Below are 23508 nucleotides of genomic sequence, written 5' to 3' on the forward strand. Positions count from 1 at the left end.
CTAGTCGTATCCACAACACCCTAGGACACCCAGAGATGCTTTGTCATACACTCGGACACAAGAGGCATGAGCCAGACGCCCTGGAGGCTGGGAGATATGGTTTAGGCTAACCCCGACGACCACGACTCTGTCGGAGACGTAGACGGGTCGTCTGTCAGACCTCGTCAGCGACGCAGGTTCCTCCTGAATCAATTATACTCACTATTATGTTCCATTACGGGATTAATTAAATGAAGGCGGAGGTGCGAGGACGCGACTATCATCCCCTTGTTAGCTGGGAATTGGTCATGTCGGAGGAACAACGAGGGAGACGAGGACTCTGATAAACCCACTGTCACCTCCTGCGGGAAAGAGGATGTACACCGCCGCCTGCAACAGGATGCGTGGCATTCACCGCTCTGTCCTGGATGTGTGGTGTTCGATGCCGTCTTCTGGGGCATTCACGCCTACTCTCGTCTTCTGGGGAGAGAAAGGGCGTCCATTACTGTCTTCTGCAAAAGGAAGAGTCGAATTTCGTCTAATGAGAGAGAGAGAGCATCTATTGGTGTCTTCTCCAATTAAAAAGGTACGTCTGCAACAGGGAGAGTATCCATCATGGTTCTTAAAGGAGGGGTAACGATCACTGACGTCTCCTGGAAGAGGGATGTCTTCTCTATTTTTTTTTAATTGTAGGCAGGAGGAAAGACCTTCACTGTCGTCTTCTGCGCTGCCTCATGCAGAGAGAACGGCGTCCACTCGTGCATGATGCACAAATTGTTGTCCGTTGCTAAAGGAGAGGCGTTCACTGTTGTCTGCTGCAGGCGGCTTCGATATGAATATCATCCAGCGGGAAATAAGCTGACACTTGACGGAGGCCGCAATCTTCCCTTTCTTCCCCGCCTGAGCACCAACACAAGCTCGTCTTCACCAGGATCCCAGCCGCTGGTTTACCCCCACGAGAATGCCGACTAGTTGCTTAGATTCGCAGACGTGCGTCGATTTGTATAGAATCAGAGCGATACCAAAAGGTACATCTTGGTATAAACTGTTGATCTGTTTTTTTTTTTTTTTTTCAAACAGCTTCACCAGAGCGAAACTGGGTTGAGACATCACGGGATGAAGCAGGAGGATGGACATGTTGGCTGGAAGGTCTGGCCCGAACGTCTGGTGTGGTATCTTAGCTTAGGTTTTTGTCCACGCTTTTGGACTTGTTCAGTGGAACAACGGCCGAATGTGAATGTTTGAATCAAGACGAGACGATAATCCAGCCCCTGGTGGTTCAGACAAGCACGACTGTGGGAGAAAAGCTCTTATTCCCTGCGAGAATTTCCTCCACCGGTCCAGTAATAACACTGCAACTCACCTGACGGTCTGGTTCCCTAGGTAAACCTCCAAACATTCCTCTAGGGTTTGCATTATCCTCTCTCTCTCTCTCTCTCTCTCTCTCTCTCTCTCTCTCTCTCTCTCTCTCTCTCTCTCTCTCTCTCTCTCTCTCTCTCTCTCTCTCTCTCTCTAACTTCATTTAAGTACGTCTCTATGTGGTCCCTCCCGCCTCTCGACATTCACATCCTTCTGTGTACTTCCTTTCACGCGCCCTTCTTTCGCTTATACATCCTCATTTTCTCGGAGCAAAATAAAAGGACATTCCGCACGCCTCGCCATCTTGCCCTGAATACTGACACACATGAGACGTGATACACAAGCTGAAAATGGTTTATGAATCGCTCGGGAAATGAGGTGTCGAGCCGTCAGGGAGCGTGGTATACGGAGAGTGTGTGCGTGTGTCCACATCAAGTGGTCCCGATACAGGAACTTTCTTATTCTCTCGTGCAAGATCCTGCAAGGAGGGACTGGGGTGAGGAGGGGGATGGGGGGCGGAATCGGCGGCGACCACACGAACACAACGGTGGTGAAATGCAGAAGCGAGGGAGAGGGAGGGAAGACAGGAGCCCACGCTGACAGCAGCACCGTCAGCAGAAGTGAGTTTTGTTGTTGCTGGAGTTGCCGGGGGAGGACGCTGGTGGGGTGTCACATGAAACCTTTTGTCGTGTTCTGTTGGCTCTCTGCTTGGTACAGCCCTCTCGCACAGCCCCTCCAACACCTAGGCTACACTCGTGAGCTGTTACACTCGGCCTGATGTGCACGGCTGTTATACACTCTGTTCTACAGGCAGAGGTGTTACACACATACACACACACACACACACACACACACACACACCACACACACACACACATACACACACCACACACACACACACACACACACACACACGTGCCTCACAGATGAAGTGTTACACATATACCCCAGTCGCTTGAGGTGTTACACTCGCCCGTGCCAGTTGAGATGTAACACGTCCAGAGCTCCTGAGATGTTGTTACACGTGTCCTCAATCGCTCAGGCGTTACTCTCGCTCTCAACATGTTCGGGCGTTACACACGTCTCCAACTGCTTAGATGTAACGTATGTCCCCAGTCGCTGAGATGTCACTCTCGCCCTCAACTGCCGAGCCGGTACGCTCGTCCCCCAGCAGCCGAGCTGGTGCGCATTCCCCAGGCCAATTTCCTTGGAGGAGTAAACGACTGCATGAGAATGAGAGCACGACTTGGCCAAGTGAAAGAGATTAGTGTAGGAGGAATAACAGGATGTGAGGGGGCGGTGTGAGGTGGGCCGTACCCAGTGTTGTGGACCATCAACTTGCCCCTTTGCTGAAAGGCATAATTTTTCATGTTCTTGAAATTCCCTTGATATTCTTCCCACTTGCCTCTTTTCCTTTTCTATCTTCTTACCGCCTTTCTGTATTTCATTCAAGGCCTGGTCTCGATGAGGACTTTTTCATCACCTGACCAGAACCTTCGTCGTGAGAGGAAAGGAAATGATCACGTCACTCACCAAGTAGTGGTTGTAGAAGGGCTTCAAGTACATGACTGGGTACCTCTCGTGCCGCTATGCATGGAGGATCGATGTGGTTTTTCTCTTCCAGTTGCGACTGTCCCCAGCATCGTCCACACTGTACACCATTCTCCTCCAAGGTTCTTATGTTGCGTGGTTGTATGCTGGCTCGTTTGGCCTTCCTTCAAGCCTCCTGTCACCGAGAATATTTTTGGTGTCCTGTGCATCCAGGTATAATGTTTCTTGTGGTCTGGTATAAGTAAGTTGTCTGGTCCAGCGCTTGGGTTCTGATGTAGAATGTTCCATTACTCTAATTCTTCAAGACAATTGTTTCCTCAGTTATACTTCTGTTGTAGTGTTATACCAACTGCTGTAAGGTTATACCATTTGGTGTAGTGTTATCTAAGTCTGTTCCCAGTTCCTGAGGTGTGACAAGTGTCCTCGCTGGCGTGGTGTAACACTTGTCTCCAGCTGGTGTATTGGTACACTTGTCTCCAGCTGGTGTATTGGTACACTTGTCTCCAGCTGGTGTATTGGTACACTTGTCTCCAGCTGGTGTATTGGTACACTTGTCTCCAGCTGGTGTATTGGTACACTTGTCTCTAGCTGGTGTATTGGTACACTTGTCTCCAGCTGGTGTGGTGAAAAACTCTTGCCAGGGAGACGGAGTTGGTAAAGACCACCTTTGGTTTTGAGTCTCCGACATTTGATGTTTCAGCTTTCAGGGAGAAGCTGAAAGATTCGCCCCGTGACGAGAGGCGGTCCCGTGCAATCCATTACCGACAACAACACTCTCACAGGTGGGAGAGCTGCCGCCTGTGTGTGTCTGTGTGTCTGTGAGCTCCTGAGAGAGAGAGAGGAGGAGGAGGAGGAGGAGGCAGAGGAGGAGGAGGAGGGGTGGCTCTCTTGACACCACGTCCTTGGTGGAAATTAACTGCGCCTGAAAGTCAGTAAACATCATGTTTCCATCTGGGTCGCACGTATTCCAGGTTCATTTTCCATACCGTTCAAAATAAGTATTATCTTTTTCACGTCCAGAGGGAGAGGGGGGGGGAGAGAAATCACTCGCTCTTAATGCACGTTAAACTAATGAAGCTGAAATATATATATATATATATATATATATATATATATATATATATATATATATATATATATATATATATATATATATATATATTATATCATATTATATCATAGTCCATTTATTCAGCAGCTTCAGAGATGATACGTGCTCTCTCTCTCTCTCTCTCTCTCTCTCTCTCTCTCTCTCTCTCTCTCTCTCTCTCTCTCTCTCTCTCTCTCTCTCTCTCTCTCTCTCTCCACGCCAACTCGTCCACTGCACCACGGTCAAAAGTTTCCTGAAAATCTAGTTCAAATCTGTATCTCGTACGAGCAACAATACGAGAGGATGAAGCTGTGAGACTCAAGGTGCCTCGCTCATGCACGGGACGAGCAGTCTGTGGAGGCTGCACACAGCTGGAGGACCCTGCCATTCTTCGCCAAGACTCCCAAGTAGGCTAACATGTCTTTAGCGTGTTCTCAAGCTGGTTCGCTTGCCAAGACTGACTCCTACATGTGATATGACGTATTTAGTGTGTTGTCAGTGGAACACTTGACGTGCCACGACCCACGGCTGCATCTCTGTACGACCCTGTGCGACCACGTAAGACCCACGCCGTCCCTCATCCTATCTCCCGTCGTGCGTGAGGAGGAAAAACTCTCCGAGAGCGGGCGAGTCGTCTTCTTCTCTCCACACGATAAAAGACCCTGAAGTAACACCGCCTGTTCCTCCCTCCCTCCCTCAGACGTAATCTATTTTAATGACTGCTTCTGACATGACTTAGAGAGACCGGCATCTCTAGCATTATGCAGGAGGAGGACCTCGGGTGACGGGAGACCTAAGATGCTGCGGGGGGGTTCTCCTCACGCATCTTTTTGAAGCTGGAGATCTTTGATCTCCTGAAGACTGGCTGAGTGAGAGCGGGAAGAACTTTATTGGCATTTTGCATTCTGTAAATTGTCTGGGGTGCGGCGGGGCTTCGAATTTACGATATGTTTCCAGGTTGGGGGAGGAGGGAGGGACTGTGAAATTGTCGACATACTCTTTTTCAATAATGCTACATCTCCTAGACACTTATCTACCTCGTGTAAGTAGAGAGTATAAGTGTGGGCACTTACAATGGACAAGTGTGCTATATGACCAGCAAATACATATGATATGAGGAACATGGATGATCTAAGCTTCTCTTCATAGAATATCACATTACACTTCATGCAATCATGAGCTTACGTCATCTACACTTAACATGACGGAGATGCTGAATTCCTCATGTCACCTGACCGCTTTGAACGAGTGTAGCTCCCTCGATATTACTACAAGACTGGCGGATACTACACTGCACGGCTCACCTCAGATCAACTATGACCAAAGGCCTCAATGCGAGCGAAGGCCTCGATGCGACCAGAGACCTAAATGCGACCAGAGGCCTCAATGCGACCAAAGGCCTCAATGCGAGCGAAGGCCTCGATGCGACCAAAGGCCTAAATGCGACCAAACGCCTCAATGCGACCAACGGCCTCAATGCGACCAAACGCCTCAATGCGACCAACGGCCTCAATGCGACCAAAGGCCTCAATGCGACCAAAGGCCTCAATGCGACCAAAGGCCTCAATGCGACCAACTGCCTTAATACGACCAAAGGCCTCAATGCGACCAAAGGCCTCAATGCGACCAAAGGCCTCAATGCGACCAACGGCCTCAATGCGACCAACGGCCTCAATGCGACCGAAGGCCTCAATGCGACCAAAGGCCTCAATGCGACCAAAGGCCACTCACTTCTTTCATCCAGCTTCACTCGTGCCGGCCAACACTGCGCAGTTTAACCTGAGCGTGTAGACGGGCAAACGTATCTGCGCAGTCTTGAGTGTACGGGGCCAGAATGATGACAATCGCTAGTTAAAAAGAAGAGGCTCGACTTGAAGTCTTGGAATGCCCTCTCAAGCTATTGGATCCTCAACTCATCCAGCGCTGTTATACACGCCAGTGATCCCTTCCTCGTAAACCCCTTCCTCTCCTCCAAACACACACACACACACACACACACACACACACACAGAAAATTCCCTTTGTGTCCGTGACTCGTAACGACTGCACGAAGTAGTGCCGTCGGGAAATTGTCCAATAACCAAACGCCTAATTTTCAGTCTTTTTTTTTTCTTTTATATCAGCCGGAATTAAGCGATATTCAAAAGACCGCCATTTCTCTCTCAACGCAATCATGGACCCGAATTTTCAAATGGCGTCGTTGGCGAGCGCGGAAGGCTTAACTCAACCAGGATAAGCTGGGACAGTGTCTGCAGTCCTGGAAAAATCAAGAGTCTAATCCGCGATTATGCGAGGTTTGCCCGTATTCCCAGAACGTTATGGCAACTCCACGTTCTCTGACGGACGCTGTCTCACAAGTGCTCAGAGCTGACGTGAGAAATATTCTAAGTCAATACGGTGTAGAATTATCCTTGAGGATGAGGGGGATGGGGAGGGGAGAGAGTAGGAATGCTTGCTGCCCACGTACCTCCTGCGTGTCGTAGAAGGCGACTGAGAGGGGCGTGGAGAGGGAAGGGAAGGGGGGGGGGGGGGGGGGTTAGATGTTCTCTCCTCCTGTATCATCGCTTTCTAAAGGGTTAAGAAAATGAGGGTCTTTCCTCGAAGGCTCATCAGTCATGGCTTCCGCTGTGGTACGAAGAGGCATTAAGGAAATAATTCAAACAAAACACAATGGACAACATACAATGGTCCGTTACACATGCTTTCTGTTTGGTCCGCTTCACTTGCTTCTACTATGGTCCACTCCACTGACTTCTTCTATGGCCCGTAACACAATATCACTATGGTCTGCTCCACCTCCTTTTACTGAGGTCCGTTACACTTGTTTTCACTATGGTCCACTCCACTGCTTCTGTTTTGGTCCATTACTACTGTTTCCACTATGGTCCGCTCCACCAGCCTCCACTCTGGTCCGTTACCCTTACTACTACTACTACTACTACTACAGTCCCCTCCACTTGCTTCCACTATGGTCCGCTCCACTTGCTTCCACTACGGTCCGCTCCACTTGCCTCCACAATGGCCCTTTAAACTCGCTTCCATTGTTCAATCGTGGTTGTCTAACCCAATAAACCCGAATGACCTATATTTCTTAACCATATGTTGAATTTCAATGTCCCTTAACTGAATTACTCACTTCCTCGTAATGTAATCACTCTGGTTTAGCGTTTTAGCTGCGAACCCTCGTGTGTAATCACTGTTTAAGAAGCGACAGACAGACTTAGCTTTCTCGCTAAAGCATTTAGCTGGCCAGGCCACTCACACACCACCCTCAGCTGTTACATAAAAGAGATGAAATGGTAATGGAAGTCCCTTTTTCTGTCACATACTTAATGAGATATCAAAATTACATGCGATATGTTAAATGAATAGGTTAGAACATGAAAGGAACTTTGTATATATAAATATATATATATATATATATATATATATATATATATATATATATATATATATATATATATATATATATATATATATATATATATATATATATATATATATGTATATATATATATATATATATATATATATATATATATATATATATATATATATATATATATATATATATATATATATATATGTCATGTGTGTGAGTTATAATGGCAATGACACTTAACAAGAGACCAAAACTTATTTGTTTATCACCAATAGCAATTAAGCATTGGAGAGTATTCCACGTTTTTTTATGTGGCAAAACTGAATGTAAGAAGCGACTATTATTCCAGGCATTATATACGTTTCTAGGACGCAAGTTACCCCCTCAACACCAACATTACTAGCAGAATTATTTTCTCATTTAAAAAAGTTTTGATAATCATTTCAGATCATTTTTATTATCCCAGACTCTTACACACACACACACACGCACACACACACACACACACACACACACACACACACACACACACACACACACACACACACGTAAAGTCATTATTTCCATTCTAATAAACCTCCTTTAGCATGACGGTACAATCTTTAGGTACAATGGTACGACCCTTGAGCACGACGTTACAATCTTTGGGTACAACGGTACGAACCTTGAGCACGACGGCACGACCCTTGAACATAACTGTACAGCCCCTGAGCACAATTGGACGACCCTTAGGTGCGACGTCCTGGCCTTGAACACGTCCCTTAAGGGTCTGAGCAAAGACGCCTTAGATCCCTAAAGAGTGTTTAAGGATACTTCCATTCCTTATTCTGATAACGATATGCTCTAGTTCTTACGCTATGCCGTCCATACAACGAAACCAGGAAGAGACTACCTGGTACCCTACCGGTTCTGTAGACACACCTACTCGATCTCGTAGAAGACCCAGGTCTTCCCTGATGACCACCATCAGAACTTTCCCCACTTTTGCCCCAGTTTTAGCGGAGGGTAATTAGAACACCCCTTACATACGGTGCAGCTGATATGATGATTTGTATGACGCATGCCTCGGACTCGCCTGCGAAACACTTTAGCGTAGCTCCTTCCGTGAGCCACAAGATACCTATTTTCTATACATGGACAGTACCCCCAGCAGGCGTAGTACTGGAGCTTATCTAACGCTCTGTGTTGAATGTCAGTTTAGAAATCGACATTTCCCCTCCCCCTCCCGGTAAAAAGTTGAACGTCAGTTTAGAATTACTAGATCTCCGGAGTCCGTCATTTAACTCTCTGTATCAAGGGGGGAAAAAATATGATGAAATATGAGGGACGTTCGGTTTGTTTTTAAAGAACGCTACAATTTCCACATTGTCGAGGCATCATCATCACATCTCAGGCGCAAGGAAAAGTGACTTGATTTGTGAAGGATGATTCAGGGGAACCTGGTGAGTCGTTAAGCTTAATGGTATCGTTAACCTTAACAAATAAACAGGGAAGGACATAAAATCATCATGTATACTTCGTCTGTACGACTCGTGACAGAGATAAGGCTTCCTCGTCTGTATGAACCGCGACAGAAGACTCTCCCTTCTCTGCACGAAAGGTGACCACAGACACTCCCTTGTATGTGACATGACCACAGACTTTCCCTCGTCTGTACGTACCGTGAAAGCAAACTCCTCACTTCTTGTTTGTGTTCCCGTGACGACAAAAACCTAAGGATCACAACCCTCCCGTAGACGAAGCCCGAGTCTTCACAACGGTCAAAAGACCTCGAAGTCCATCCTTCCCGTGCAGGCTGGAGGAGGAGGTGTTCGATGCCAGGGTGACGGGGAGAGAACAGGGGCCGAAGGAGCGGCGTGCCCCTGGATAAATGGTGCATGATGAAATCGCTAGAGTGCGGCTGGGGGTCGGGGTTGTTTGAAGCGGATGTGAGGTGTTAAAAGGCCAGAGAAAAGGGGAGGGGTGTTAAAGGGGAAGAGGTTTTAATGGAAGAGCGTTAAAGGTAAAGGAGTAATTTCTAAAGGGGGAAGCCGTAAAAAAGGTGGGTTTTGAAGGGTTTTACGGAGGACGATGTTATTGGAAAATGGCTTCTAAAAGGAGGATCTTAAAAGAAAGAGTTTTAAGGGATTTAAAGTAGAGGATGTTAAAAGAAAGGGTCTTCGGGGTTTAAAATGGGAAGGCAGCTAAGGAACAGAGTAGAAGTACAAGGGATAATGGACTAGATTACTACGATGGAACTTAAGTAAATGATAAAGTGGAAGATATTTATCGACCTACTTAAATTTTTCTATGCTACTCCAGGATCTCTTTTAAGGGGCTTCTACTCTACTCAAGAGGCCAGTCACGTCTACCAAACAGAACCACAAGTCAAGAAGTTTGTTGATGTTGTCTCTCTTGTCTCTGATAAGGTGAGTGGACAATGGTTGGGGAGTAGATGTTCGCTGTCTTCAATGTGGTCGTTGAATCTTGGGCTTGAAGGGAGCTCGCGACACGTCGAACAGGTGTTCTTGACGTGGAAGAGACGGGTAGTGTACAGAATGTAAACAATACGCTAAATCACTTCCAAGTGGTCTTCATACGCCATGTGAAGTTCATCTGACGATTCGGATAGCATTCTAAGGTCAACATTGGCTTATACGGACGAACCACTCGCATCATCTTCAAACAGCAGGAGGGCCAAAGCGTCACAGGTGAGAACTATATTTTCAGCATAAGGGAAAGCAAAACGATGCAGTATCTTAAAATGTACGAGGAAGGAACTGACTAAGTTTACAGCAGTATCTTAAATGTACGAGGAAGGAACTGACTAAGTTTACAGCAGTATCTTGAATGTACGAGGAAGGAACTGGGCCGCACGCTATCATCTGTCAAAGATCGACTGAGGAGACGACGAGGAGGCAGAGAGACATCACCAGCGTAGCGACTGCCACTGTTGATCCTCACGATCGACTCCATTCTTCGAATGACTGATCAGTTGCACTGCTAGCGTTCCACGACCACGGTCTCTGTCCAGGTGAAAAGATTACATCCACCGGCAATACCCATGATTGCTTCCCCTGTCGAAATACTAGATTGCCTTCGCATATGATCACTTCCACTGGTTAACAAAAAAAAAAAAAAGAATGAGGGTAGAATATTTCCCACTGGAAACATATGAGATGACCCCTCCCCATTCGTTGTCAGGACGTTGCAGCTCAGCTTAAAACAAAGCACAGGCTCCCGTTTTATGGTTGTTTTGTGCGCGTTATTTTCCCCCGCTGTGTCACACTCTCGTTGCAAACTACAGCGCCAGACGTTGTGACTTCCCCCGGCATCCAACAGGAACGAAGACGAGACTCACTTTTTTTTTCTTCCATCGCCTCGTAATATGCAAGGTTCATGATGCTATGTTCTCCCCTGCGTGAACTCTCTCTCTCTCTGTCTTCACGGTTCTCTTGTAGGTAAAGTCCGCACAGCATATCCTGTATTCTAACCCGACACGAGTATCTAAGTGTTAGATGGGGATGCCAACAGAAACAGGATTCCGGTTGTCCTTCCTTCAAACCCCGACGGACGCCTTCTTTCAAATCCCGACGGAAGGCTTTCTTTCAAACACCGACGGACGCCTCCTTTCAAACCCCGACGGACGCCATCTTTCAAAACCGCGATGGAAGTCTTCCTTCCAACCCCAATGGACGCCTTCCTTCCAACCCCGACGGACGCCTTCTTTCGAACCGTGACGGACGCCTTCTTTCAAAGGGACAGAAACGTGAAAAATGTCTTGAATGGTTGTAACATCTTTTATCTGTCTATTTCCTTCATCCTTCTCCCTCCCGAGTCTCAACGTTTTCTCGATGCAGTAACGTTCTCAGAGACTAAGGCATCTTATTTGCATATTCATTGGAGAAGGTGGCTTCTCTATCGCAGTCGTTATCTGGGACGCAAGACCGCCCGACCCCATCCTTAGCTCCTTCCCTCCTCTCCCTCTCCCTCTCCCTCCTCCTCCACCTCCCACTTCCTCCTCCCGGAGCTTCTTGCCCTTCGGATATATATATGGGAGCGATTACCCCGTTCGACGTGGTCGTGGTCAGCCTCCCTGCGTCCGAGGTCTGTGTGAACAGCTGAGATTTTTCGGGGAGATACGAGGAAGTGCCTCCTTTCTCTCTCTCTCTCTCTCTCTCTCTCTCTCTCTCTCTCTCTCTCTCTCTCTCTCTCTCTCTCTCTCTGCAAGAAGGTAGACTGGAAGAGAGACAGGGTAAACAAGTAACATACAGGCAGACAAAGAGCCGTACAGTCAGAATGATGCAGACACACACACACAGAAACACACACATGGGCCTTCCGTGGTGTAGCGTTTACCGTCGCCGAACATACCTCACGCACGGGCCCGCCCGGGTTCCAATCCTGGGCGCGGTGGTCGACCACACAGCAAACCCAATTGTTTATCCTCCCATTTGGGGCCGGTCGTTAAACTAGTACCTGGCTTAGGCTGATGTGTGTGTGTGTGTGTGTGTGTGTGTGTGTGTGTGTGTGTGTGTGTGTGTGTGTGCATAAAAGTAAATACATAACACATATATACATGGAGGAACATGAATGCAAAAACCTCTGTCCCCCTTTGCGCACATCACCGACACACAAAGACAGACGAACGGATAAACAGACACCCTGATGACAACAGACTGTCTTCACAAATAGCAGTCGTACTGACAAAGACACTAATACGAACAGACGGACAAATAAGTGACATGGCGAAGACACAAATCACCTGGAACTTCCACGACCTGAAATGCAAGGACTGAGTTCATATATGATCTCCCTTTGTCGGCCGTGTGTTTAACGCACGACACACGGGAAATGAATTTGCTTTCTCTGTCCCAGCAAACACCTGACTTACTAATAGTTTTCCCTGATAAGGTTCAATATCTATGCCGTGTGACCATCACGAGCTGCGTTGGCATAAAATAGTCGTGCCCAATTCCCCACCTCACCTGGGGAGAATATGTCATTATACACGATCGGGTTTAAATTCTTGTTTTGTTTGTTTTTTTTTTTAAAATAAAGAAAAAAAAACTGCGGGTTTATATATTTTTTTTTTCTAGGGGGAGAAAGAAAACTTTTGGAATTCGTTTCATTGTAATTGCTTTGAGAATTGCGAATCTAACAAACCACTCAGACTATCATTACAAGGGGGATATCTCTCTTTTTTTTTTTGTTTTTTTACAGGAAACTGCATTAAGCTTGTTAGAAGTTATTACCCTACGTCATCAGTCAGGTTAATGTATTTCCAGGAATACAACTATTTACTTTGCCAAAGGAAGAGAAAAACTGATGCCTGTCATTCTTGATTTATACAGGTACGAACGTTATCGGAAGTACGAACCTACAGGACGTTATCGGAAGTACGAACCTACAGTACGTTATCGGAAGTACGAACCTAAGGACGTTATCGGAAGTACGAACCTAAGGACGTTATCGGAAGTACGAACCTACAGGACGTTATCGGAAGTACGAACCTACAGGACGTAATCGGAAGTACGAACCTACAGGACGTTATCGGAAGTACGAACCTACAGGACGTTATCGGAAGTACGAGCCTAAGGACGTTATCGGAAGTACGAACCTACAGGACGTTATCGGAAGTACGAACCTACAGGACGTTATCGGAAGTACGAACCTAAGGACGTTATCGGAAGTACGAACCTACAGGACGTTATCGGAAGTACGAACCTACAGGACGTTATCGGAAGTACGAACCTACAGGACGTTATCGGAAGTACGAACCTACAGGACGTTATCGGAAGTGCGAACCTACAGGACGTTATCGGAAGTGCGAACCTACAGGACGTTATCGGAAGTACGAACCTAAAGGACGTTATCGGAAGTGCGAACCTACAGGACGTTATCGGAAGTACGAACCTAAAGGACGTATCGGAAGTACGAACCTACAGGACGTTATCGGAAGTACGAACCTAAAGGACGTTATCGGAAGAGCGAACCTACAGGACGTTATCGGAAGTATGAACCTAAGGACGTTATCGGAAGCACGAACCTACAGGACGTTATCGGAAGATCTGTAGCACCGCTATCGTTACAGATGTGATGATATAACCCAGGAAACACTTGGACGGGGATAGAAAACGACAATTTTCGAACCCTTCCAGGAACGATTCATTGATCTATTCCTTCTGGAAGGATGCCCTCTTAACGTACCATGGAGTCCTCCATGTCTTAAAGCCTTTGTTTCCATCTGCGGCCATCATCAACCTGACCATGAACATCTGGAAATGAAATTCCCTCCCTCAGAAACGAAGACAACAGACACAGAGGCTTTGAGGTAAAGAACTCTACAAAGACCCAGAATACACACACTGTCTCGCTCAAAGGTCCAGACTCGATGACAGAATTCACGATTTACGTTCATTTCAACAAACTGGTATACACACACACACGCACACACACACACACACACACACACACACACACACACACACACACACACACATACACGCAGAGATGAGTGCTCCGTATTCATGGGTATGTGAATCCTAGTTAAAGACATATAACTTCAGCACTTAATGAACTACGGGTTAAGCAATGGATTCTGCATTCAGGTCCGGGCGTTTTTGAGACATCCTGCATAGCCCAGAAACGACTGAAGTTACAGAATTAACTGGGGGACTTTGAATGGAACATTCTGAAACCAGCTGGGGGTAGCAACGATGGAGACTCAAGGTTCTAGAGGTCTGTGAGGGAGGTTAGATTGGCCAGGTCTTCGCCTAGTGGTGGGGAGGGTCTTTGTCTCGAAACAGCCCTACTCCCTGTCAGGATACATCACTGGAAAGACGGAGGTCACGGGGTGATCACACTCTGGAAAGGACGGGAGACTGAGGCGACCAAGGACTCTTGGGCAGATAGCGTTCAACAACCCCCGGAGTTTTGAGTACTCTTGGACTGATGGAGCTCAATAACCACCGGAGTTCGAAGGACTCTTGGCCCGATGGAGTTCAACAACCACCAAAGTTCGAAGGACTCTTGGCCCGATGGAGTTCAACAGCCACCAAAGTTCGAACGACTCTTGGCCCGATGGAGTTCAACAACCACCAAAGTTCGAACGACTCTTGGCCCGATGGAGTTCAACAACCACCAAAGTTCGAAGGACTCTTGGCCCGATGGAGTTCATCAACCATCGCAGTTCGAAGGACTCTTGGGCTGATGGATTTCAACAATCACCGGAGTTCTAGAGTCATCAGCATTCTTGAACGACCTCGAAGACTATACCAACCCCCCCCCCCCACAAGCACTCTATAGACCCCTAGATGAACAGCCCCCATGATGAATTCTGAGTGTCAGTCATTCGTCCACTACTTTCCACGACACCAAAATCGTGATAAAGTCACGGGGGAAAATGCGATTTTCAAAAGAGTAATCGTAACGAGCCAGAGAAATACAAGGGACCAACGTAGCAGATTAGCGGCAGCATATCGGCTTTGCCGAACAAGACCAAATAACATGTTTGTTTAATTACGTCGCTGAATACAATCTGATCAGTAAAGGATTATAATTTGGGCTTTAGTTGGATTCAGTACTTCTGGTAGTTTGATTCATCAGAGGGCAGGACTCTTTTTTTTTTCCAGTACAAGACAAAACTTTGGTCCAGTTAGAGTTGAAACTAAGGATATTAAGAACTAGTCTATTATCATTTCCCCATTTAGTTACAATATCGTCCATATTTCACCTAAATGTGAGGTCAGAGACATCGACCCGAGTCACTCTAACTCAAAGGCGTCGTCGAGGTAGGGTTGATGAAGTGGCTTGTTTCACGCTGGTCTTGGGAAATACCTGAGTATAAGTAAAAGTAGAAGGGTTTCCTTCGTTTGATCTGGGATCCAACGATCTCACAGACAAACTCTTCAAGAAGAACCCCTCCTCTCCCCCTTCCCTCCCCTCCCCCTCGGCGCTGCAGCATCAGGTGGAGACGGCATGTTAAGTTGCCAGTCTCCCACGTCCGTGTGGCGTAGTGAGTAGCGTTGGTCCACTCGATCTAAGTACAGTGATTAATGTCATGTCGCGCCATCGAGTGGCCATTATTAGTGATGGATGGGCGGCTCTCTGCTGGTGGGAGCGATGGTGGTGCACAGTTGGTGGTGGTGGTGGTGGTGATGATAGTGGTGGATGCAGGGGGTCGTCCACAGTGGTGGTGCTAGTGGTGGTGATGGATGCAGGGGGTCGTCCACAATGGTGGTGGTGTTGGACGCAGAGGGTGTGAGAGGCAGTGTTGGTGCGTGTTGGTGTTTGAGGCAGTGTTGGTGATAGAGGCAGTGTTGGTGTTACGAGAGGCAGTGCTGGTGTGCTGTTGTGAGAGGCAGTATCTGATGTGTTGCCGAGAGAGGCAGTGTTAGTGAAAGAGGCAGTGATGATGAAGTGGTGGCGAACGGTTCTCCACCAAGAGGGAGAAACAAACCATTTCCACCAACCGTATTATCATTCCCCTGTTGATGGTGGTTACGCCGTCCGGTGGTCGTACAGTGGGGCCTCCTCAGTGGGTGTACAGTGGGGGACCTCAGTGGTGAACAGTGGGGCACCCTAAACGTGTGTGTGTGTGTGTGTGTGTGTGTGTGTGTGTGTGTGTGTGTGTGTGTGTGTGTGATTTGCTATTTGCGTTGAGTATTTACACTCGTGTTGCCCTGTCTCTTAACCTTGTATACATATAAAATGCTTTTACACACACACACACACACACACACACACACACACACACACACACACACACACACACACAGACACACACACACACATGTATTTCATGAGTAAGTTAGTCAGTGCCAGACACGTAATCCTGGGGGCGCCGCCCCCAGGATGAGATGTAATCCCTGGCCGCAGGTGCGAGATAGGGTCCCGGAGCCCCCAGGATCTGCGGCCTGCAGGATCTGATCCTTCTCCACAACGACCAGAAGAAACCCCAATCCTTTACAATTACTCCGTCCAGCGCCGCCGACTCCCTCAGTGCACCGGGAGGGCCTTACAACCACCCCGGAAGAGTCAGTCAGTCAGTCAGTCCGTTAGTCAGTTAGTCAGTCACTACCATCGTTGGGATAGTCATTTGATAAAGCATTTTCACAATGGTCCAATTGAGCAATTTCTTTTTTTTTTGGAACAGTTGCTTTTTGGACGGTTTCCGTGTAAACTTCCAAAATACATATCTGTCCTGGAACAACAGGACGTCATGAAATGATGTACTATATACGAGAGAGAGAGAGAGAGAGAGAGAGAGAGAGAGAGAGAGAGAGAGAGAGAGAGAGAGAGAGAGAGAGAGAGAGAGAGAGAGAGAGAGTACAGAGAATGAGTAAGCAACTCACCTGGTGAGAGGGACGGGTAGATGGTATGCGTGGGCGTCTCCCAGGCGGTGGGCGTGACGTGGGCGGCAAGGTGGGTGGGGACGAGGCAGCGGAGTAGGGCCGACCCGCCCACCATGGTCCGCGAGCCCTCAGCCCTCACCGTGAAGTCCTGCCACACAACTGTCCAGGGAAGACCAGAGGAGCAGCCCTTAGTGGCCCGGGTTAGTGGCTCTGGCTAGTGGCACGGGTGGGTTAGTAGCTGTGGGTAACAGCTGTTGTGGTGAGTGGACCCACTCATCACCAGAACCACGGAAGTGGGTGTGGTTAACAAGTGGAGCTAATGACTGTGGTTAATGGTTGTTGTGGTGAGTGGCTTTGATGAGTGGCTGCTGTGGTGTATGACTGTGATCAGTGGTTGTGGTCAGTGGGTAGTGGGTGTGGCAATAGTAGGAACGGTCAGGTGAGGTGGATGTGGTAGTGGCTGTGGTAATTGGCTGCGGTAAATCATAGACTTGGGAAATCATCCAGTGTGTTGAACGCTACAACTGCAATCAAGACGTGTTAATCACATGTATTTTCTCGTTAAGACACAAACTACGTTGACCTCTCCTGCATACCTCCCTCCACAACCCCATCCTCAATGTGACGGTACTCGCTTTGTTAGGGAGCAGGTAGAGCGACACCTACTTAGGATGAGTTAATTAAAGAGCCATTACATACACGCCATACATTGAGATCATGGCGGTGTGTGTGTGTGTGTGTGTGTGTGTGTGTGTGTGTGTGTGTGTGTGTGTGTGTATCATATGGGGGTATCTGTGTCTCATGGTCTGTGGGCGGGGAGGTCATGTGATGTCACCTCTCGGTCAAAAGAAACGACATGTCACATTACGTTTATATTAATACAACGGATGATCTGGGAATAAAATTCCAGAATACGCGGATCAGCTTTGATGAAGAAAGCCATTACGTCTCAAACCTCGTCTTCTTTACATTTAAATGGCTTTATGTGACGTTTATAGAAGAAAAAAAAGATAGAGAGGAAAAGAAATTCGCATACAAGCAGGACTTTGGGGCTTAACAACCAACTGGTCTCATGGTAATGATTAAACTAGTCGCAAACTAAAACCAAAACTTTCCATGTGATACCACACACACACACACACACACACACACACACACACACACATACACACACACACCTACTATTGTCGCTACGGAAGCAAAGCTTCCTGAAGAGATAAGACCTCACCTTGTCTGTCCGGAGGAGGGGCACGTGAGGGACCACAGGACACAAGAAGAGGAGGAGGAGGAGGAGGAGGAGCAGAAGGAAGAGCAGGAGGAGCAGGAGGAGGAGGAGGAGGGGGTTGTCATTTACGGAGGCTCGCTCGGGCCGGCCCCTCCCGTACATACGGAGCAACTGTGACTTGAGTTTGCCACAAGCAGAGAGAGAGAGAGAGAGAGAGAGAGAGAGAGAGAGAGAGAGAGAGAGAGAGAGAGAGAGAGAGAGAGAGAGAGCATATCGCCCTGGTAACGGCGTGTACCACCAGCACAAGTCGACCTACCTGACGCCGCCGCGGCTGAGGACGACCAGCAAGCTATACACACACACACACACACACACACACACACACACACACACACAGAAGGTGGAACGGAGAGCGTCCGTCCCTCCCTCTGACCCCCTTCCACTTCAGCCGGCAACAACGACACGGTGACGACTCCAGATCATCAAATCCCTCCTTCCCCTCACCCTCCCTCCCCTCACCCTCCTTCTCCTCACCCCTGGGGTGACTTGGGAGATGAAAGTCCTATGTCCGACGTGCTCAGGTCGCCCCCCCCCCCTCCCTCCTCTCCTCTAAAGCCGCCACTTTACTGTGAAGTCTGAGGACCGTTAAGGAAGGTTGGCTGGCTGACTGGCTCCTCCCAAGGGTTACAGTGCACACTGACTGGCTATAGATGGCTTTAGCACTGTCTTAAACGCACGCGCGCCCGTGTGTGCGTGTGCGTGTGTGTGTGTGTGTGTGTGTGTGTGTGTGTGTGTGTGTGTGTGTGTGTGTGAGTAGAGCAACTGGTGTTCAGGCCGGGAGCATATCTTTAATAGGAACACAAGGACAAAGGCAATGGAAACGAGAGAGAGCTTGTCAGTTGATACTATTTCATTCTATCAGACCTCGACGCTGACACTTAGAACAAAACGCTAGGGTTCGATGCAGATATACCAAGCAAAATGGTCTCTCACTGTAATTGCTTCTGTATCATATATATATATATATATATATATATATATATATATATATATATATATATATATATATATATATATATATATCCCTGGGGACAGTGGAGAAAGAATGCTTCCCACGTATTCCCTTCGTGTCGTCGAAGGCGACTAAAAGGAGAGGGAGCGGGGGGGGGGGGGGGCTGGAAATCTTCCCCTTTCCATTCTTAATTTTCCAAAAGAAGGAACAGAGAAGGGGGCCAAGTGAGGATATTTCCTCTGAGGCTCAGTCCTCTGTTCTTAACGCTACTTCGCTTATGTGGGAAATGGCGAATATGTATGAAAAAAAGAAAAAAATATATTCATATATATATATATATATATATATATATATATATATATATATATATATATATATATATATATATATATATATCGAACTGTAAATATATAACTTCTCAGTTATACAATACCGAAAACAAACACAAGAAGAACTGGGACCGGCACCATTTTCAGCGCCAGGAGAAATGCTCGACTACAAAATTGATATTCAGAGAGCAGACAACATGCATGGAATATATATTACTTCCTGGCTATTGCCAGCAACACTGGAGAATATTAGGATCACTTTCCTGCACCCGGAGAAGACCTTGGGTTCTCTGTACTGGGGCCATCCTATGAATATATGTATATATATGTATTTGCATATATATATATATATATATATATATATATATATATATATATATATATATATATATATATATATATATATATATATATATATATATATATATATGAAGTGTTTGAAGTGTTAATGGGTTTCGCTTGTAAGAAGCTGCAGAGAATGTGAGAAGTCATCTGGGGAAAGGCTGTATCACTGGGGGTACTGTCTCATCCAAAGAACATCTCTGCTTCAAAGGTGTCTTCATTCCCCCGTTACTGGAAATAGCGCAGTCTTGCGTTGGAGAAGTCTTTAGAAACATAGCCCTGGATAACTAGAAATTGGTCCTTGGGTAAAGTACGAATGACAGACTACGTTTTCCAGGGAAGATGAGCTGATGACGGGGCGTTCGAACTGCCAAACCGAAGACTTGGGTCTTGAGCCGATCAACTGACGTCTTCATTCACTGTACAAGACGTAACGAATCACAACACCACAGACATCTTTCCAGCAAATCTCGATCTCGGTCTTAACTGAGCCACAGCAGGTTGAGCAGCGACTGTAGTCATGACATACATCAACAAGAGACACCTGGAATATACATGAGATCGTTCGATGGTTGTCATGAGCCACCGTAACTAGACTCAGGTCCTCCTGCTTCTTCAACACCGATGACGACGCGCTCACACACGACGGTAACATTGGCATTATTCCTTTTTCTACACATGAGCCTCAGTGTCCTCAGAACACAGATATGTAACAGAAATACAAGGCGTTTCAAGACTAACATGGCTGCCACGGTCGGGGGAGAATAACTCTGCGTTTAGAATGGCTTCTGTGAGTTGAACCATCGCAGTTAGACGGGATAGGTGGCAACGGAGACGCTTCTGGTACCACCCATTCTCTCCTCCTGTGACGAGGATACGCATCTGTTGGTGTGAGGACGCCCCCCTGGTATAAGACATCTCACAGGCGAAGCTGCCGCAATGATGGGGCTCTCTGCTGGTATAGCCATCTCACTGCTGCTCCTGTGTCGGGGTAATAGTAGCCATGAGGACGCCCCTGCTGTATTCTATTCTCTGTTCCTGGGAGAGGCGGGTGTTGGTCGGCACTTGATACACTTCCCTGACTGCCTCTGTGAGGGGATGGCGTTGGCCAGGAGGTGCCCTATACCCTCGTCTATCTTCTCATTCTTGGGGGAGTGAGCACTCCACGAGCAGAATTGATGGAAACTTTTCTCTATCGTCAGTTGATCAACCTCACAAACAAAACAGGAGCAGAGCTATATAGAAATGAATCTGGTGTGATATCATAAGTGTGTTATACAATCATCTTTCCTCGGAAATGAATATATATATATATATATATATATATATATATATATATATATATATATATATATATATATATATATATATATATATATATATATATATATATATATGTATGTATGTATGTATATATAACATCAGAAACGTGTGGGTGTCACCAATACGAACCTCGACAAAGAAAGGCGACTGTGAGGACGATTGCAGGTGTTCAAAGTTACATGGAATTACGCTGAGTCTCCCACACTCCTTCGGGAAAACTTTCGAAGAATTTTTTCATTTTCTTTTTTCCCTTTTAGTTATAAGAAAGGTTGGAATTAAGTGTGGAAACGTGGAGGAAGAACTTCTATCAATGTTGAGCTAAACATCCCCCCCCCTCCCTCCTCCTCAACTCTTAGTCAAATCCCCGAGGTAGAAATGGTTTTCGTTGGAGACATGATGAATGCTGAGTGACTGATGTCCCCGTGTGTCTCCTCTCATCCTTGATCTTGCCCGGAGGAGCATCTTCATCTTATGCGGATGACTGACGACGGCAGATGAACAAGAAAAGGAAGATGGAGGACATCAACACCTACACCACTGTCCATGCTCCTCTGCTTGTGCACGGTGGGGAAGGGAATTTCAATGCTTCGAAACGTCTGACCCTGATCATTTTCCTTTTTTTTTTTAAGTTTCGCTGAAAATTACCGGAAAATTATAAATGACATCATGCGAGATATCAACATTGAAGAAACATAGATCTCATCACCAACATGTCCGAATAATGAAAGCCATATAATCGAGCCTGTGTCGGTATATTGAGAATCTACGAGGACGCCACGACATATTCCCCTCCAGTGTTAATCACCATCAATTTCGCAGATACGACACCATCGTCGCCATCAAGAACAATAAGGATGTAATGCAAATCTCTCACACAGGGTTTGCGAGGTCCTGATCCCTCTGACAGATATTATGGTGTTAAGAACACACGAGAAGCCTTCATATTCATATCACAGGGAGTGTAATCCGATAAGGATAATTTATGTGAATCATCTGTCTCTTTCACATCACATATACCGTTTCAGTACCATGAATGATAATGATGATAATCAAAATCATAATAATGATAATAATAATGATAATAATAATAATACTATGAATATGAATATGAATAGCTATTACTATCACCAGTATTATAATAATTTGTGATAGTAGTAGTAGTAGTAGTAGTAGTAGTAGTAGTAGTAGTAGTAGTAGTAGTAGTACCAGCAGTAGTAGCAGTAGTACTACTATTCAGAGCAGATGAAAGATGGGGTAAGACAGTATCGTTGAACTTCAAAAAACACAAAACTATTTTAGAAGGAAGTAGGGGAGGAAGAGGAACAAGACAATGAATCATGGAGATGGTGAGGCCAGTGCGTGGAGGTGAAACGGTAGCGGGCATAGACGAGGTGAGGGAGGGAGGGAGGGATGGAGTGTGTGGACGAGCCTGCTGATGAATGACAGGGAAGGAGGTGGACGTGCTCTTGTCTTGGGGATGAGGGCACAGCACAAGGATCTAGTCATGACGGATGGTACGGCGAAGAGAGAGAGAGAGAGAGAGAGAGAGAGAGAGAGAGAGAGAGAGAGAGAGAGAGAGAGAGAGAGAGAGAGAGAGAGAGAGAGAGGAGAGAGAGAGAGAGAGAGAGAGAGAGAGAGAGAGAGAGAGAGAGAGAGAGAGAGAGAGAGAGAGAGGAGGCACTGAAAGCCTGGCGCGAAATGATATACGTTTGGAAGCGTCGCGAGTGGATTGAGTGTGGCTGAGGCCGACGACTTCCCCAAGGACTGGTGTTGACTCTAGTGTTGTTGGTTGGGTTAGCTCCGCCAGCCATAGCTGGCAGGATGGTTAGTTCATTGGGGTTGAGGGCCCGCCTCCCCTCCCACCCCTGAGCTGCCAGGGGGTCATCAAGGGCGTCAGCGTCAAGCCACGCATCCACCAACCGAATGATCTTCAACACCTCCTCCTTCTTCAGGTGTTGGGGATAATTCTGTGACCACACACACACACACACACACACACACACGACGCATGCGGCCCATGATGGCTCACTGCATGTACGACCCAGGATAAGGTAGCCTTACTCAGGTTTAAAAGCACATTCATTTTCCCTTAGAAAAATGATATAAATAACGGGTAAATGTTAATGAATGCTTAAGGTAATGTTCGGGGCAAAAATCTTTCTCTCTTTATTAATATAAAACATCATGAGAGGGTTATATATACGTGCAATATTAATGTATTACATTTTGATATTTCAGTATGCTTCAATGGAGCGACAGGTAGCGAATAAAGCATGTAACCAAGAAATATATAAAAAATGTAATCATCTCATACTTTAATTACAGGACGTAATTAAGGTAGGAGATGATACAATACCTGGAAGGAACAGAGAAGGGGGCCAGGTGAGGATATTCCCTCAAAGACCCAGTCCTCTGTTCTTAACGCTACCTCGCTAACGCGGGAAATGGCGAATAGTTTGAAAGAAAGAAAATATATATATATATATATATATATATATATATATATATATATATATATATATATATATATATATATATATATATATATATATATATATATATATATTGCTCATATCTCATA

At 46.5% G+C, this 23508-nt stretch overlaps 1 protein-coding gene across 1 annotated transcript in view; it reads right to left on the minus strand.

The window, feature by feature from the left end:
• LOC139749264 (cell adhesion molecule Dscam2-like) overlaps positions 1 to 23508 on the minus strand; it is a 468747-nt gene that overhangs the window by 228328 nt on the left and 216911 nt on the right. Inside the window, 1 exon segment of the mRNA XM_071663001.1 lies at positions 16697 to 16855. Coding sequence (XP_071519102.1) covers positions 16697 to 16855 — 159 coding nt within the window.

Source organism: Panulirus ornatus, chromosome 6, assembly GCF_036320965.1.
Source record: "Panulirus ornatus isolate Po-2019 chromosome 6, ASM3632096v1, whole genome shotgun sequence".
NCBI classification, from domain to species: domain Eukaryota; kingdom Metazoa; phylum Arthropoda; class Malacostraca; order Decapoda; family Palinuridae; genus Panulirus; species Panulirus ornatus.